This window comes from Chlamydotis macqueenii, chromosome 9, assembly GCF_036417535.1.
Source record: "Chlamydotis macqueenii isolate bChlMac1 chromosome 9, bChlMac1.mat, whole genome shotgun sequence".
NCBI classification, from domain to species: Eukaryota; Metazoa; Chordata; class Aves; order Otidiformes; family Otididae; genus Chlamydotis; species Chlamydotis macqueenii.
In genome coordinates this window covers 2,734,560-2,753,756 of record NC_141564.1, presented here as the reverse complement: position 1 = coordinate 2,753,756, position 19,197 = coordinate 2,734,560, and the positions used below count along the sequence as shown (strand labels likewise).

At 46.2% G+C, this 19,197-nt stretch overlaps 1 protein-coding gene across 4 annotated transcripts in view; it reads right to left on the bottom strand.

Annotated features, from left to right (window-relative positions):
• PAX3 (paired box 3) overlaps positions 1-19,197 on the bottom strand; it is a 72,931-nt gene that overhangs the window by 51,455 nt on the left and 2,279 nt on the right. For 2 of the 4 annotated variants that reach the window (XM_086754383.1, XM_086754385.1), the window contains exons 3-4: positions 19,039-19,168; positions 18,386-18,520 (exon numbers count right to left, since the gene is read on the bottom strand). In XM_086754383.1, coding sequence (XP_086610509.1) covers positions 18,386-18,520; positions 19,039-19,168 — 265 coding nt within the window. The remainder of the gene's footprint in view (positions 1-18,385; positions 18,521-19,038; positions 19,169-19,197) is intronic. The other 2 variants (XM_086754384.1, XM_086754386.1) reach the window with 1 other exon arrangement.

The following is a 19,197-nucleotide window of genomic DNA, read 5'->3' as shown; positions in this document are numbered from 1 at the left end:
AGAAGCTGCGTGTCAAGTGGACAAAAGAATGAAAAAATGAAGGAATGCTAAAAGGAGAGAGAGAAAGCAGCAGCCCCTGATCAAACTCAGCTTATACGTCAGGCAGCTCCAAAAGAATTAATATTCATGTCTTTATTTCAAGGCACTGCTCAGTTGTAATTAACTGCTTTGCTGCTACGCTGTCTGCCGTTTCCCTGAACAGCTCCTATGATTTTAGATTAACGGGGAAAATATGCTGCTCTAGTAAAAATGAGTATTTTTACTGTTTGCTGTAGCAACTTTTTTACTTTTACAGACTGCCCCAGCCAGTGAGGTCAGAGCTGATACTGCGAGTCCTCCCTACCGCCGTACGCTGTCGCGCACAGAAGCCACCACCGCAAAAATTGCTGCTTTACTCCGTCCCGCAAATGAGTGCCAGCTTCTCCACATCCCGTGGGCTAACTGGTCTGTGGAAACCAAAATCTGAAAAAAAGAAAAAATGAAAATATTGCTTCTGACATTCTCTTCGCAGCCAGTCCTCTAAAGGACACTTTTTGGAGCGAGAAATTCTGGTCCCTAGAGAAGTTGGGTATCTCAGCATTTGTTTTCCTTTATGGGTAAGAACAGAAATCTGAACATGCCTCAATAGCAGAAAACCGTGGGGGAAAAATCTTTTTTAATACTTTGTCTCAAAAGCAACAACAAGAAAAAAAATTATCAGTCCTTTAATCTTCATTCTCTAAGGGTAAGAGTTTAAAAATTAGCAACAAGATTTAAAAATTGACAAATAAAAATATTTAGTTCTGTAAATGTTGAAATGAGTCATTTTATGCAGTGAGAATTCTTCCTTCCTTTTGATTTCTTCAGAACCAAACGTTGCCGTAATTGCCATGATTTGATGGAGTTTCATGCTCAACAGACTCGTGTGTTCCCAGCAGAAAACAGTTCCGAGATCTCCCGACCAGCACAATCTGCAACTCGTATTTAGAGAGACAACAGCACAAAGTATTTCCACGGGACAGCAAAAGCGCTCGCAAGGACTGGTGCCAGAAAAGTGTGTTGGAGGATATAGCCTAGTTTATGAAATCATCCATCACACAGAGTTACCACTTTACATATATTAGAAAAATAACTACACCTCACAACACAAATAATCCCGGACCTGGCAGTACATCCTACACACCCCTTGCTCAGGAAAAAGTCCTTGGTTGTTCAAACTGTACAGAACTATCCAGAAAGCCAGGTAGCCAGGTTCAGATCTCTGTTACACTGCTGGAAATCAAAGGGAGTCGCTCTGATTCGATGCCAGGACCAGAACCCGGTCTTAAAACATATTCTGTATTACGGCAGGAATTCCTGCCGGAATTTCTGCGCGGAAGTAGGAATTTGCAATGCCTCGCTCCATTATTTTGTGTTTCACAAGAGTAATTAGATTAAGTCAGTATCTCAAATTATGCAGTTTTCCTCTTAGAAACCTATCAATACATTTAAAAGGAGATTACAAATTGTTCTCTTACTAAAATTTGAGTCAGTGATACACAGTAACTGCAGAAACAAACAGGAGAAAGGAGGTGATGGTGACTGAATCGAAGCGTACTGCACCTGATGAACTGAGACAGCTAAATGCCCAAACACATCCTGAATATTTGTGTAACCAATTTGTCAATTTTTCAGGTTTTTATTCTATTCTGATACCTGTAAAGACTCATTCTGCAAGTGCCTGTGGCTCTTACCCCGCGAGCGATGAACGTCTGATGAAAAGTGGCAGCAAAGTAAGAATCCCTCCGGGTCCTCAACTTTCCCTGTCTCACCCTCCGGCAAACTGACAGTGGTTTTAAGTTAGAAGAAGGAATAGGGTAAGAATAATACCCTGCGTTTATCTAGTGCTTTTCCACTAGGGAAGTCAAAGGACATTTTATTTGTTATTTTATAAAAATAAATAAGTGCTTTGGAAATGAGAATACACAGGCATGGTCATGGTCAGAAATGTTATATTCAAACTGCAAGAGTAAAAATGTTCCACGCAAAGTGAGAACCAAATTCTCTCATTTCCCAAATATGTTTTAAGCTCTGCACAGCAATAGCAAAACAAGGACCATTATCCAGTTCCCACTAACAGTCTACGGCTGTCAGCCCCCGACAGAACCAGAATATCCAAAATGCTCCCCTTCCCTTTACTTTTGAAAAACTAAAATCCCACTGACAACGCTCTACCAAATCCAAGCCTGCTGGCCCATTTTTATCTCCAATTCCTATTTATTCGTTAACCCTTTTCCCCAAGTGGAAGGTAATTTTAACGTAACTGATTGCTCACACCCTTGATTTTCAGAAAGTTAGATGGCACTGCGTTATGCCAAAAAAAACCCCATGAACAGGTTGTTGGTACTGCAAAAGCACCACAACTGCTGCTGTTGCGGGCAAATAATTTATTTTCAACTTAAACCTCACAGCAACTCCATTTCCTTCAAACAGGCCGACTGAAGCCAAGGATGCCTGGGAACCTGTGATGGGCTCAAGCCAAAAGCCAGAGCGCGCAAACAGAGATCTTCCACGTCATCCCAAAGTCCTGCTTGCCATTCTTGAAGCCAGCAACTCAAACACAACACGAAATGGAGTTATTGAAACGTGTTATTGCCAGCCTGTTCATAATAACCTAATTCCTTGTTCCTCTTCCCGACTGAAGGCACAGCCAACCAAGGGATGGCTGCCATGGAAAGGGACTCCGGTTGCTGATCTGGCACAGACGGGTGATCAGGGATCACAGAGCAAGCACACCCAGTCCTCCCCGGAGAGGAGACCCAATCCACCCCAGTCTCCTCTTCCAGCGCTAAAGCCCGAATACAGGCTAGCACCAGGCACGCTTTCTGAGAACAGCCTACCTGAGCCTTCTCTGATGCTCAGATAAATTGCTACGTGCTTCAAGAGAAGGGTGGCCCAGCGCTCTCCTCGATGACCGGCTCCGTGGCGGCACGCGCCACACTCACTGATGTCACGAACCACCCCGTGAACGCGGGCTGGCAGGAGGGTTGCTCTCTTCTCTACGCACGCATTTCTTAAGCGTTAGAGCCGAGATGCCGCAGTATTTATAAAGTGAATAGCCTTGCACGCGGCAGCAGGAGAGTCAACGTACTTCTACTCTATTTTAGGCTTGTGGTACGGACCGCTCTGCTTTGCGGTCTTAGGAAATTGCTTTCTCTGCTAGACATCGTCTGGTTTCACTGTTGTGCCTCTAACAAAGATGGATGTGACACGCACAGCCTGCTAAAGTAGCTGTACATTTTTTTTTGCATGCCTCCAGAACACAGCTTTGCAGGTAACGCTAAATTGCGGCTTCAATCCATTTTTAACCTCGGTAAACAACTGCTGCATTTAACATCGTGTGAGCAAACTCCCAGGTTAAAAAAAGCTTTCAAAATGCACAAAACGAACTGATGATGTAAGGTCACGTTGAAGACCTTTTTCTGGATGTTATTTACACGACAGACCCAAAGTTCAGTGGCTGATTTAACGCACAGCAGTTATACCCTTGGAGTAGTTATATTAAAACACATTGGGGCTATTTTCCCACCTTAAAGGTAATTTGAAGTGTACGAATAATGAGTATTTTCTGGAGGCAGAAAAACAGATCATCTTCCCTAGGAACACTTTTAGGAAACAGCTTCCCCTTCCATCTGGCATGGTGCCTTCCCGGCAAGGCAGGAGTGGAATTTCTGACACATCTTTACGAATAAGCAATAAAAGACTCGTAAGATGGGAGAGTTTAGCAGCTTCCAAAAAGACACAACTGGAGACAGAGGTAGTTCAGGAGTACCAACCCCAGTTTGCACGGGATCTGGTGCCTCCTCGGCTACAGGAGGAGAGAGCCAGTTCCCAGCACTGACGGCTTTCCCCGTCTTACCTCCAGAAAAACCTGCCGGGAAAGAAAGAGCCCAGCAAGTTTGTACTCTGGCCTTTGAAGTTCTTCCTTGGCTGACTGATGCTCGCCCATACATAACTAGAAGAAAAGACTTCCATTGTGCCGCTCTTCACACCAAGCGTTTTATTCTCCAGACAAAAGCTTTCGAGTTTAACTTTGAAACACACCTCTCTTTAGGGTGTACTGTTTCTAAGCCATAAAATCTTTTTTGTTCATTAAAAAAAAAAATATATATTAGACAGCTTTTCCCCCCTCAGGCAATCTACTGTGCTTGTTAGGTTTTTGTATTACTTTTTGCAAACAGATATCACACACAGTTAGCACAGAACAGCCCTCAGAAATACAATATTTTTCCCCCAGCGTAGTCTCCCGAGGCTTATCCAGCCCAGCTTTAAACATGAAATACACCCATTGTAGCAGCTCCCCGGTTTGAGACCAGACCCGCCAAACAATCGCTCTGCCTTGAAAACATCTCCAACATCTGGCAACGCGCTCTGCGCGCGGGGTCTGTGCGCTGGGTCAGGGCGGGGATGCGGGAGCAGGGCAGGGGGTTAAGCAAGGAACATGCTCAGCACCTGCTTGCTCTGCGCCTGATTCTCATCAGTATTCTCCTCTCATGCCCAGGAATGCTAGAATTCCCCAGTTTCCTCAAAAAAAAAAAAAAAAAAAAAAATCAAACTTTTTCCCCCTCAAGGAAAAAAAGGGAGGGGGCAGGAGATAAAGAGAAAAAACCCCTCTTAGTTTAGGGACCGACCAAATTTCACAATAGACAATGCCAGCCTTGCCGTTACGTTCAAGGGGCTTTTTTTGAGGTTTATGAGAAATCTCACATGCTTGACACTATTAATTAGAGGAATCAGTGGTGTTAAAAAAAAAAAAAAAAAGCCACACACAAAACAAACCCCACAATTTTACCATTTAGAAAACTGACTGTAACAGTGCCATTTTCCTTCAAACTCTAGAAATTTGTATCAGCAACTCTGGAAATCAAACCTTGCCTTACTGCAAGTTGTACCGCACTTCCACATTTAAAAAAAATTTTTTTTTTTTTTCCTTTTTTAAGCCCTGTTGACAAGTTTAAGCCAGTCTATCAACTGGAACTGGCTCCTCATTTTTTTGGCTTGCAGCTTTACGTCCAAGTCACTAGACTATTTCTCTCTGTCAGGAAAAATGTTTATAAAAGAAAGTACGGATTTAATATTTTTTTTAAAAAGTTTTTTTTTTAAAAAAAAAAAAACAAAACCGTTTCTCTCTAATCAGTCTGTGTAACACAAAATCCCACCACTGAGAAATGCATTCTGTCGTATAAAGATTTTGAAAGCTACGGTTTTAAACTCTAAATACTAGCAATATACAACAAAATAATGTTTATAGCATGATTTTTGTCTCCTTTTTCTGCTCAGCTCAAATTTCTATTTTAATAAGTACGTTAGTAAAAAAAAAATCCAATGTAAAAAGAAAGAAAAGGTTTTAAACAGCCATCCAGAAGTTAGGATACGTTCCTAGTGAATGCAACAGCAACGCCCAGTTCCAGAAGAGAAAACAGCCAGACCTGCGTGCGCAGTCACAACCACATAAATTTCAAGCATCAAATATTTGCTTAGAACCAAAGATCATTTGCATATATTACTGAATAGATTTTCCACACCACATCTTTGAGAAAATGGCAGGCTATTCATGGGAAACTCAGCAAAACAGCAAAAAATTAATTGTTGTACTCCAATAAATGCATTGTGGCTCAGAGCCTCAACATAAATTGAGGCAATATCTCTGAATTCACGAACTTAATCCCAGACCATACTGGTTATTGAACTCCTTTTGCTGTAAACAACAGTAATAAGAGTTTTAGAAATAAAAATACTTCATAAAAACACGCTCACCTGCTGCCCGGAGCCAGGGGCTGCGGCTCTACGCCGTTTGGTTAAGGAGTGCTCCACGCTGTGGGCTACTGGACCTGAAGGCACTCACTGGCCCCTCTACAGACAACCCAGCGTGCCCCAGGCCGCCAACCCCAAAGGCTGGGAAGTCCAACTGCTCTTCCGAAGACAGGTTATGGTTCTTTCTAGCCACAAAGCATTTGTTCTAAACCATCGTTTCATCTGGATTTGCCGTTTCAGCAGATAAGCTACGGCAGGTGAACCTAGATAACACTTGATTTCTGCATCTTCAGAAGAACCATTGAGGAAGGAAAATATCATCGGTCCCATTTCTAACCCAAAAAAAACCCCAAAACAACTCCACACAAAGATACAAAGAGAAAATTTAGCCAAACAGCAGCAGCTGACATGGGCAGAGCCAGCCCCTTCTCCACTGCACACACTGCCAGGATGCACAGCAGCACAAGGAAAGAAAAAAAAAAAAAAATTAAGGAGAGCGTAGAAAGCAAAAAACAACAGCTTCTTCCTGCTCAGGGGGGATCATGACCAAGCAGAAACCAGTAATCAGGGAGGAGGAGCGAACAGTCCCATCGCAGCCAGCTCCAGGCACGGGCAACCCAGGAGTCACTCTGAGAAACAAAACCAAGTTACACCAACTTAAACCCGTTCCATTCCAAGCCAAACCCTACTCTTCCAGCACTGATTTTGCTACGACCTTTTCTTGTGTGTATTTAAGGGTATCACTCACTTATAAACACATTAGTCACTAACATCACTCTTTCCTACTCAAAAAGGGCATTAGAGAGCTCCCTCATCCCCTCCCAAAGACACAGAACCCCACTGAGAAGACTTAAAGCCTACAGAAAGATGCTTTTGGCCACCCCTCTCCCACGGCGGCAGGAACTTCAGCAGCAAACCAGCGCCAGGAGAAGCCACTGAGCCCAAATCACTGGGACCTAAAGTATCTACTCAAAGAGCAGAACATCACCAAGTGCAAAAACGGCTGCGACCGCAACGTCTCCACCTAGAGAGCACAACCGTCCTGTGGAAGCTTTGACGTTCACGTTAAAAAAAATGAAAAGCACTTACAAGTCTCCTAGAAGAGAAGGGCAGAGCGAGGAGCTCTCCGCGATGGAAACAGGGCAGCACCAGTTCCCACCCGAACCCAGAGGTGCGGCACCCAGCCCTCAGTCTCCGCAGGGCTCTCCTTGCCGCGGTGAACTCGCTCGGAGAAGCACAGCGGGGCTTTTAACCAGGGGATCTGGCCCTGCAAAACTGGTCCAGGGCACCCCGCTCCTCAAAACCCCAGTGGCTAAAACGGGAAGAGAAACAGAGCAAGGAAGCAAAGCGCATCCGCAGGAGTTCCCCCCGGTGTCCTGGGAAAGCCGTCACCCCGCGTGCCCTCCCAGTGCTGCCCAAAAGTGGGGCACTTTAACAGAGCTACTTTTCTGTGGGATAACATCAAATACTGGAAACAGATGAGTCCCTGCTCCTCTCTGTCATCACCTGGAGGATCTTTTTCCCGCTCTGTAAATCTTTTCTGGGGTGTTTTCTTTTTTACTTACAACTACCATTGGCTGCATTCTGATACTGGATATATTTAGGATTATTTTAACACCCACTCTACATTTTTGTCTCTTATTTACTCCTCCAGGGCTGACAAGGCTGTTCCCCATGTCAGATTAAGAGAAATATTTATGTCATCAATCATTAATCCATCTTTTCTGCTGCCAACTCAAGAGAAGTACAGTAACTTTGAATCCTGGCTTGGATCCTCCTGAATTTGGAGAAAAATCCTCTTTATGCCTGTCACAGGGTAGGGTTTGACAACCATCTGAATCAGAGCTCCTGATTTCTCTCCCAAAACTTCGTTTGCCGCGTTGATCGGGATGAAAGGTGGAGGGGAGGAACGCGGTTCAGGAGGACAGAGCGTGCCTCCCCGTGTGATACCCTTCACCAGGGAGGAGCCAGAAATCAAAGGCAGCAAGCAGCCCTCTGCCTCCGGTCCTGCCGGGAGGGAGCGATGGAGCAGATTTACAGAGCTTCTCACAGCAGAAGCCTTTTTTATTTTTGCGAAATCACGTGTTAGACAATTTTTAAGCACAGCTCTCTAAAACATCTCTTTTAAATTTGCTCTGCTTGTAACATTTTACTGTAACTACGCATGCTTGCCATGTCAGATCTCTCATTTATCAATGGAAATAGATGTTTAGTGCTATGAAGTCTTGCTAAGTCTGAGAAAGTGAACGAGTTCTCTCAAATCTGAAATGTAACCAAGCTTTCATCTCGGGGCCAAATTCAACCCCAATAACCTGCACAGCCCTGCTGAGAGCAGGGGACTCTTCAGACATAAATGACAGCACAATTTGGTCTCAAGAACCATAGAGAAGGAAGGAAATAATAAAAAGATAAACAAAATGTCTGCTCTATGCAGCCATTTTGCATTTTCCCCGGGAGAAGCGAGTATCCCCAGAGCCTGTGCTACTTTTCTAGCGCCAGAAGCCAGCTCAGCGCCGGCTGGCCGCAACACACGCGGTTTACGCCAGTCTCACCCCTGTCCAGAAAAGGTTGGACGCACGGTTTTAAAGGCTTTTCAAAAGGTAACACCGTATTTGTCAGAAAACAAATTGTGGGCGCTAAAGCAACAGGCGTGTTGTGGTTTTCTGTACAGCTGCCAAATCCGGGAGTGTTTTTGCTTGATCCTGTCGATTTAAAAGGGAGCAGGTCCAACCAACTCCGCTAAACCAGGGATGAACCCAGAGGGCTTTTTCCTAACTGCAACATCTATTGAGCGATCTTCTGAACAGATTCCTAAATGTTCTCCTCTATTATTTTCCAGTTCCACAGACGGCAGCGAAGAAGGTGGTTAAGCTACGTCCCACACACGTTATAGCTACCACAGGCAGCAAAGACAGCTTAGAGCTTACGACGCCTTTCTCCGCACTGTGTTACAAATGTAAAGAAAAATATACAGAAAAATTTGCAGGCTTCCCTCCAAGATACCGCACACCAAAAAGGTGATGACTATACACTTGAAACATCACTCCTTGTGCAAAGAGTCTGTAATCAGGTAACTTTTCTGGCTTTGGTGAAACTGTTAGGAGTGAGTTCAATTTGCAAAGTCATTATTTGAAACCATCCCTTCTTGCATGTGAATATTGACGACTAATTCAGCATTGGCTCACACACCAGCCTCAGTGGAGTTACCTTGATTTATACCTTGGTAAACTGAATTCTCCAGTTGTGCTTGGTTGTTTTTTGTTTGATTTTTTATTTTTAAAATCCATACTTTGCAGGATTTCATTGTGAAAACAGGAAAATAGGGTATTTCACCTTTCATTTCACATTTCTTTAGCTAAACATTTGCCACTTCCCTTTTATTTTTTTCCATTAAAACACCTCCTTTCTGAAAAGAATTTATTTTTGTGTTCACAAACCAGTGCAAACCTGACTTCCAGCTGGTTCTGTGCAGGTTTTTTTTTTTCCTCATCACTCCGGGGCTGGCAGGCATCAGAGCCCTCATTCGGGCACTGTTCCCCCCTCCCCAGCTCCTGCACCAAACCCTTCAGCACTTCACACCAGATCAACCAACCAGCCCTCGCTCAAAGCGAGAAGGAAGTCCTGCAGCGTCTACTGTGGAAAAAAGGGATTTTCTGTGGAAGGATTCCCCATTATCCCGGTTTCTGTAAAACCTGCCTCCATTCCTCTCCACCTTCCCCAGAGCCAGTTAGAGAGGGAGAGATGGAAAGCAGTTTTAAGTGCAGTTTGGTTACCCTGAGTACATTGGTGCTACTGCTTCGCTGGGGGTATGTGGATTACATACCAGTTACATTTTTTACAACAAAAAGGAGGGTAATTTAGCCAAAAGAACTCTAGTTACTGCTTTTCTGGGCTGATATACAGAGCAGATCCCAATTATATTGGCATGAACAGTCCCACTCATTTAAATAAGGTGAATAAGGTTTGACAGGGGCTGAATAAGCTGTCCGCGTGCAGAAATGTCAGCTGTGAACAGTTTATTCCTCAGTATGATTTGCACCCCAGTGATCTATGTGACATTAGATCTGATAAAGAAATTACTACACAGCCATTTTTGGATCAGACATCCAACATAAGGCAGATCAAAAATACCAAAATGCTGAAGACAGGTCCTTATATGGACTCGTGTGTGATACAAACATGGGTCATGTTTGGCTGAAAGTCCACATCCAGGCAACAATCCATACAAAAAAATTTAAAGGTAGAACGTACATCGCTGTCCTGATCACAGCCCTCCATGGAAACCAACAGGCTGAGTTCATGGACTCAAAGGAAATTTGTACCTAGAATGCTTTCAAAGAATTTTAGCTGGTACTCTGGGGCAAAGCGTCTCCTGAAGTAGCTGAGTACTTGTAAAGTATGCACACACTGATATTTTATTCCGAGATAGCCAGACAAAACGAAAATAGCATGTACTTAAGAAAGGGAATGAGAAAACACTGATGTAAAAAATTCTGGTTTAGCCCTTTACTCTGCTGTTTGTTACCACAGCAGAGGAGGCTCACCCATGTGAAAAAAAAAATAAAAAAAATAAAAATCAATGTGACACCCAGAGAGGCTCTCTGGCTTTACCAGGCTTCTTACTGCAGTTTGTGAAACCGAATTCCTGTGCCCAGATATGCCAGTGGAAGCAGCAGGACCTGGATCTAACGCTCACACACCCTACAATTCAGCTGAAACTGCATCTCATAATTACAAGCCAAGATAACGCATCCAGATTGCACAGCCCCTTCTGCTGAGGATGTGGTGGAATAGTCCACGATCTCCGAAATAAATACAGCTTTCTGTAACGCAACAAGAAACCAGTTATTCTCAAGGACTCTTGATTGTTTTCCAGCAGCGCCTGGCTGATCCAGATTTCCCCCTTTTTGTGAGGGGGGGGGGAGAGTACAACTATCCTCACTGCTGCGAGCGAGGTCTATAAAACCAAAACCAAAGAAAATACACAAAGAAATGCTGCCAGCTCATTTGTGTCCCCTTTACACTGAGAGCCCAGTTTGGAGAAATGGCTGGCAAACTCCCTTTCTCTCAGAGGCAGCCCTGGACCATTCATCTCCTATATGATTTTGTACTAAAAAAACAACTTTTTTTTTTCTTTAGGCTATGCTCAAAAAGATTACACGCCATAAAATTAGTTTGATTAAAATTCAGCAAAATACCACGTATTTTACTTGTTGTAATAGTAAGATTCCAGTGCATTGTATATGAAAAACAAAACAACTGAAACAAAACCAAATGCAATAATGCTAAACAAAAATTCCCCCCCCAAACTGTAAGAGCGTACAGTGCGCACACCCAACAGACCATGCAAAATAAGGATTCCATTCAAATTTCACATCTCATTAAAGACAATTTGGCCATTAATCCAGACGGGTTTAGGAGCAAAGCAGGATTTTCCGAGACAGATAAACTGAAATGATCCTCCTTTGATCTCCGAGGTTAAGAAGCGGCGACAATGGAAGATGAACAACAAGGGGCAGAACTACTGGCCTTTTTCTGTGCCACAATGGCATCAGCAAACAACTACTTAATCAATATTTGGCCAGGGACACTGAAAACTTCCTTTTCAAATTTTAATTCCTAGTTGTAAAACAACTGCAGGGCAACCAGCAAGATAAGACATTAAACTGACTGCTTAATTGCCTTTTACTGTCTCACTAGTTATATATGCACATTCTTAATAGTCGGGGAATCTTTATTTACTAGGATGAATAAATGACCTGTCGACAATCACATCAAGCTAAATAATCTGGGCACATGACACACTTTAACTCTAATGTGTCCTCAGTGAATTTTAATTTCATTACGCTTCACTTTTTTTTTTCCTAGGCAGAGCGATTTAAACTGAATTAGTTTAACAGCATGGGGCAGGAGGACTCCAGGGCAAGGGAAGTAAAATGCCACGCTCGCGCCACACTTAAACGAGGTCTTGCGGTGAATTACGTGACTACGCCTCATTTTTATTAGCTCAGCCTTTGGGGAGCACTTGGAGATATCCCGCATTTTTATTTATATATTTTATTCCTCCTCTAGCCACATGTGTGTGTTAGGTAGGATTTAAAGTGACATTTACATGGAGAAATCCACACTGACTGGCTTGCTCTGATTTATTGCTTTGCGTTTCACTCAATTTCTTCTTAAATTAACCAGAGAGCACTTTGTAGTTCTGCTCCATTTCCCACTGCAGTTTTACGACACAGCCCTGGGGACTCGTGATAATTTATCACTATCAACTTTATTGGCTTCCCTCTTCTAAACCCTTATCAATAAGTAAACCTAACACCAAACTAAACCTTCCCTGAGTGTTAGACAAAAGCCTTGTCTTTGACTGATAAGACAGAGAATTACCATTCAAAACCAGATCAGAAAATAATCTGGTTTATGAAGTTCATCAGCATCAACTTTTACTTTCAGCATTCATTTCTGATTTTTAATTTTTTAATCTAATTACAATCTCCATCTGCTGCTACCGTCCCTACTTCTGTGTAAACACAGATAGAGAGATCCTTGCCCTCGGTGAGAGTTCTGCCGGAGACTTTCACTCAGGATCAGAGTCACACTCCTGTTCAGCGGGTAGTTGCTATTAACAGAACAGAACAAATTTGGGCCCCGTTCCTGCCTGCCCCAACCCACGTGAGTAACTTTACACACATGAATAGCCCCTTTGAGCGGGACCCCCTCGCATACGATAGCCTTTGCACCTGATCCAGTAAACCCATCCCGCACCCTAAACCTGAGGATTTCCCCCAGAGCCGCAGTTGCTCAGCACGTTACAGAGCTGGTTTCAAGAAAAGCCTGATCTCTACCATGGTAAATTCCTACTGACGTCAAGGATTTTGCAATTGTAGGAGAATTCAGAAAGCCAAAGATTTAAAAAAATAAAATAAAATCACGTTTTCAGAGCAAGCCCTACCCACACCAAAGTCAACCATGTTTCTTGCCTCAGCCTTTCCAGAATAACACTGTGTGAGTTTAACAGATTATCAAGATTTTCAGAGCAATCAAATAAGGTGCAACTTTGGGTACAAATTCAAATAAATCAGCTGCTCTGTGAGAAGCAACCCTGCTATTTGCTAAAATAATTTGCCTTTGTTCTAAACACAAGCAATCATAAAAACTGGGAAGGATGCCCACAGCAGTTCTGTTTGAGTGGCACCAACTCTTTCTATCTTAAACTGTCCCTCCAACACAGCAAAAAACATGCAAACCTACTAATGAAATCACGATTTCAGGAAAGAGATATGACATAGCTATAGAGCCGCTGCTAGACTAACACCCCTTTCTTCCCACAGCTGGAAGCGTTACCAGTGCTGATGTAAGGCAACGGCGTGCGGTTAGCGCTCTCCTCAAATTCCCCCGGCTCGCCCTCAGGACTTGGGGGGGACACGGGCTGCTCCCAGCATCTCTGGAGCAGCAAACCCCACTCCGAAGTCACTCAAAACACGAACATTTTGCGCCTTTCTGAAAACGCTCAGCGTGCTGGGACATTGCGCTCTCGCTTGACGGTGAGGTCGTTACTCATCATTAAGGTCATCAGTTATTATTAGCAGCTCAGAATAATTATTTGGAAGCGGGAGCCTGACCCAGAGCCCCACGGTGACGGTGGGTCAGGCAGAGGAAATAAAGCTGCAGTGGGTCTGCGTGGCATCACCTACATTGATTGGCACTTGTGCAGCACCTGGCTTTTCTGCGCAACATGGGACTCACACACTACTGAACTATGAGGAAAGAAAGGGGGAAAAAAAAAAAAAAAGACAGGCAGAAAATACTGTCGGCACTGCCTTCAGCCAAATCCTGGAGTCACTGGAGTTTTTCTTAATTAAGCACAATTTTCTTCTCACCTCCGAGACCCTCAAAAACAAAATTCTGTTCAAGTTACACGGGACAGTTTTCAAGACCTGCTAGTGACCAAATACGTGAAGTACTGTACGAAATTCCAGACTCAAGATAATTGCCTGCAGCCACAGCCATCACATTTCATTCAATAAGTGAATCTGTCCAGGGAACACTGAGGAGGGAACACGCTGTGCCGCTCAGCCGTAAGACACGGCGGTATTTCACACAGCGAGGAACAACGTCCTAGGACAGGACACTGGGGCAAAATCATGGTAAGCCCTTCATCAGAAGAAAATCACAACCAAAAATCTACCTTGCCCCATGCTCTGGCCACTGACCGAAAGCGGAAATCAACGGGATGACTCAAACCCCTGTCTGGTGCCTGCATGTTAATCCCATCCCTTAATAAACTGCCTTTATTAGTTCAACGACCTAAAAATAACTGGCTGCACGATACTGACCAACCCTAATCAAAACATCTGCAAGCCCATCTAGCCTGGGCTACCCTTTAGATCCCGCGCCGCCACTTCAAAGCCTGCGCATCAAGTCAGTAATTGTAACATTGCATCTAAATATTTAAGCTAGGGGCTGGTAGTCGCGTGTCCCATTTACAGTCAGCATCTGTCCTCTTAATTCCATTACAGTACAAAGCAAAAATGTTTCCCAAAAACACGCAAACAGGAAAAGCATCGCAGAGCTAGAGGAGCAACAGCAGCTTGAACTTTCTAGCTGCTCAGCAGGGCTTTTGTGCCAAGGTCTTTTTTTTTTTTTCTTCCCTCCCTCCTCTTCAAACTCCCCACATACACACACAAAAATAGGGGTGGTGCTGAAATTGTATTAATGTGAGCCTCAGGCACATAGAAAAAAAAAAAAAGAAAAGAGGAAGGGGAGGGAGAGGGGGGAAGGGTTTGGTCCAAGATGAAAGTAAGAAGGAAATAAAGGAGGCAATTTAGTCTGCTGTAGCCTGAATTGCTCTCAGTACAGCCAAGGGTAGAGGTTTGGGATGAGTAGGGCTCTTTTTGGACTGGTGCGCATGACTGGGGGAGGATCCGCCAGGACAGGGCCCGGGGGCCAATTCCGCCGGCCGGGAACAGAGGCCCCCTTTGAGAGCGGGCGGGGGGTCCCAGCCCCAGCCCCAGCGAGCCCAAGGACCAGCTCTACGCCCCGGTGTTTGGAGCGCTGAAAGCCGCCGGTTTCTGCCAGAAAACAACAGCTATCTTATGAAGCGGGGGAGTTATCAGTTAGTCAGCAAACCATGCCCACGAAAGGTACAAGCGACTCTCTCTTCAGTAGCAGTTACGCTAAAAATACGCCCTGATGTGCCCCTTAAAGGCACAAAAGTTTCTCTTTCACGCTCTTTATTTATGGCTTGTGCCTTTAAGAAAAATATATCACGCATGCAGAAATACAGATACGCTCTCAAAGTTATAAGCTTCCCGATACGCACTGGGACAACGAGGATTTTCTTCAAATGCATATCCAAAAATCAAGGTAGAGGAAATGGAAATGCCGAAATACAGCAAAGCGGGCTGCACGTGAGGCATCTGTAAACGCCAGGGAGAGAACAGGATTTTAAGTGTCCGCAAACGGAGGCTGAAACAGAACAACAGCAGGGCACGGGAAAGTTTACTTGTGCTTATACAGGTGATGGGAGAAATCCCAAGCCACAGGATTTACCATTTCTATCACACTTTCTTCAAAAATACCATGTTTCTCTTCTCCCTAATCCCCCTCTGCTGTAAGTGCTCCTCAAATTTTGAATAAGCTACCCTTAAAATGACAACAATTGTTATTCTTTCCTGTGGAAAAAAAAAAATGTCTCTCCCTGAGCCACCCAAAAGCCCAGGGTGAGGAGGGGATTTCAGGCAACGTCAGCAGATGTCCAGCAGCAGATGTGCACTCCGGAGCAGGAGAGCAATTCCCCACTCCATGCTCAGCCCCAGGACTTGCTTTCTGACCTATCCCACAGCCTTCCTTTGCGTCCACGCTCCAGCTACTGGGATACCTCGAGCCTCCCCTGAGATCAGAGCTATAAAATTTACTCAAACTTTAAAAAAACCTTCCAAAATACCGCACTTTTTTCACTCTAACACAGAGCACCTGCTACCACACAAGGGTTTGCTGCGTGCCGCCGGAATAACCCTTGGACGTACCACGAGCAACCCAAGCGTCGGAGAGGGCACCCTCTGCCATGCCAAGCCCTGTAAGCCAAACTGGTGGGCACTGGCAAACACGATCCCACAGCATCCAAATCCTCAGGAGCGCTGCCAGTTATTTCAGTGAGGGAGCAGGGTCTGACCTGGTGACTTTTATAGACAGAGTGAAATCAAAGCTCCTCCACTGGCATTGGGAGTTGAAGCAGAATCATTTGTGTTGGCTGGGCACGGAAAGTAGCGGCAGACTTATTTTATGGTTGTTTTTCTCTTGTAACGAGCCCTCCAGTGTGCTGTCCCTACGGCATCCCACCATAGGTAGGGTTTGTTACCGTACACATGCCTTTTCTCGAGCAGCAGCTCTCCCGCGCCGCAGCATCCCGGCCACTCCGGTAATAAGATTAAGCAACAGCTTGCTGGTCAGGGAGGGGAGCAGGCGTTGCTGCGGGGAAGAGCGCGCTCTCCCTCCAACTGCCAAACCTTCCCAGGCACCGCCACGCAACCGACGGGATTATCAAGCACAGAACAGCCCAGCCAGATTCATCCAGAAAAAAAAAACCCACACAAAAAACTGCGTGCACAAGGACAGGATAGGGCTGTGCCACCTCAATTTTACCGCAGACTGAACTCTGAAGAAGCAAAGTAGAACACACTCACGCCTGCAGACAGCAAAGGAGAGGGCGCGTCGGAGGGCAGAACGCAGCGTCCTCGTACGACCGTGCTGAGGCGGGGGCACGAGTGATCCCCACTCGCAGCGAGGCACCCACCACCCCAGCGCTTTTCCTGAGAGAGCTGCAGGGCTCCCCCAGGATGGAGGGCGGCAGCCACAGACCCAGACACTGATTCAGAGCAGGTCAGGAGCCCTGCTTGAAAGGGCAGAGTCAAAGAACAGGAAAACTGTTTCAAAGAGAAGCAGAGGGGTGGGCTATATTGATAATATTTTTTCTCTTGCTGTCTCTATGAATTACTCCGTGTTCCGTAAAGCAGGGATATTATCAAAGCTTCCCTATCTTCTGTTTTTCATTTCTGTTGAGAAATTCTGGAAGGCAGAAGAGCTAGATATTTTACCAACTAGGGCACCGAGTTCAGCCGGTTTTCCCTTGGTGCACGCTCCTTTCAGAACAATTCTCTGTTGCAGGAGGCACACGGAGAAACGCTGGACCCATCGTACAGGGGCAGCTAGACTGAGCCATCAAACTGTGCCTTCTCAACTCCAAATCTCTTACTTCGTCAGCATCTTCTGCGTGTTTCTATTACACACATCCACACAAACACAGGCATGCAGAAGATGAGGATTCCTTGAGAACTTTAAAAACCAAACTGAAAACTAAGTTTTGGGAGTGGTTTAAAGTTTGTTCCTACACGAGTAGACACCCTACTTTTAAAGAACGGGTTTCAGTTGTCCTTCTTGGCCAGCACTCCGCACTGCTAGACGTCTAGAAATGCTAGAAACATTTCCTAGGTAAAAAAACAGCTACTTTTTTCCAGGGTGGAGAGTCCATAAAACTGCGTGGAGCATCAGCTATTAGGGGCTCATTGAATAATTCATCCCTCATTGCAAGCCCATAATGTCTTTTCTCAGCCTTTTGTGGGGCTGTTTTCTCTTCTTTTCTCCTTGAATTATAAAAAGGTTGCCTTCCTTTGTTCACATCAAGCTGCTGCTAGCTGAAGCTTTGTCTGCGCAAAGCCAAAGTGTGAGTTTCAATGGACTCCCCCCTCTTTGTTTTCCAAGTTCATCTCCAAGTGTAGCTTGTGTATAGAAGGCCTTCTTTGTAAAAGCTGGAAAAGTTGTACAAATGTTTGACCAGCTCATTTGGTACTTTTGTCTCGCCTTCTCCAGTGCCTGCGCTGGGCAGCCACTTCCAGGCACAGCGGCCCAGCCGGGCCCTCGCCTGCCCCTTCGCCCCGGCCCAGCTGGGAGCTGGGCACGGCGGCACCCAGGGCGGCGGCTGGGCCCCCAGCAGCCCTCGGCCGCCTCCGCGCTGCAGCCTCCTCGCAGCCCCTGACCAAACCACCAACACAAGCTTTTCTCAGCAGTTTTCAGAGAACGAAACAAAACGTGCGGCTCCCTGCTCACAGCTGCAGATACTCGAGGTCCCTGCTCCTTGCAGTGGGGGTGAACTAGGTGACCTTTAAAGGTCCTTTCCAACCCCAACGATTCTACGATTCCACGAGGCTCCACAGCCTTTGGCTACAACCACCCCTTCTCCGTGGCTGCAGCCTTTCACTCAGCTTGGGCTGGCAGAAAAGCCCCTGCCACAGCCATGCCAAGGGCTTTGCGTCCGGCTCCAGCCCTCCCTGCTCCCTGGCCCTGCTGCTAAAAGCCAAATGAGCAGCGACCCCATCTTTGCCCCCATCTCCGCACCGTTCCCGCACACCGCAGGGTCGCACCGGTGTGGGGACAGAATGGGATGTGGCAGCTGCCCCATCGGGGCTGGCTCCTCGCCCTACACCTCCCATTGCACCAGCCCCAGGATGACAAAGGGCAGCGATACCCACCAGCACCCCGAGCTGGCACGGGCCAGTCCCAGGGCTCCAGAGAGAACGGAGAAAAAGATGTAAAAAAAAAAAAAAAGGGACTTTACCTCTTTCGCTGAGGATGCCGTCAATGCTGTGCTTGGCCTTCTTGTCACCTTCCTCCACCTCCTTCCTTTCCAGCTCAGCCTCCTCTTCCTCGCCTTTCCCAAACTTGCTCCGCAGGATGCGGCTGATAGAGCTCACTTTGCGGGGGGGAAGCGCAGAGCTGTGAGCAGCCTTGTCCCCAGCAGCCCCCCACGGGCCGTGGAGCCATGCCCCGCATCTGTGCCATTGCCCCATGTCCCCCCCGCGCCAATGCAGCTGCGACCAGTCTGGGACATTCACGAGACACCATCCCACACTGCGCTCCAGCGCCGGCACAGCAGCCCCGCAAGTTTTGGCTGGGTTGTTTTCTTTTCTTTTTTTTCCCTAGAGCCCAGGCAGCGGGTAATGAGAAAAAGCCACGCACACCCACACAAATACCATGCCTTCTCCCCGTGCCCCTCCAAACAGCCCACCAGCACAGGGAGCCGCTCCCCCTCCCACCTCCGGGCTCTCCAGCAAGCCCCCAGCCCTCCCGCTGCCGCAACCCAGCGAGGAGGGGGCTGCAGTTGCCATTTAATTAAAAACACCCCCGCTGAGCACAGGCATCCACCCTTCCCGGGACAGAGCGAGGATGCGGGATGGCCCCCGACACCCCCCTGGCCCCCGCTGCCCGTACCTGACGGCACCGTGTTGCGGTCGCACACCCCGTCCTTCAGCAGCTTGTCCCGGATCTCCCAGCTGAACATCCCTGCATTTTCCCGTTTGTATTCCTCGATTTTCTTCTCGACGTCCGGCGTCGTCACCTGCTTCAGTAAAGACAAGGCGAGCGGGCAGG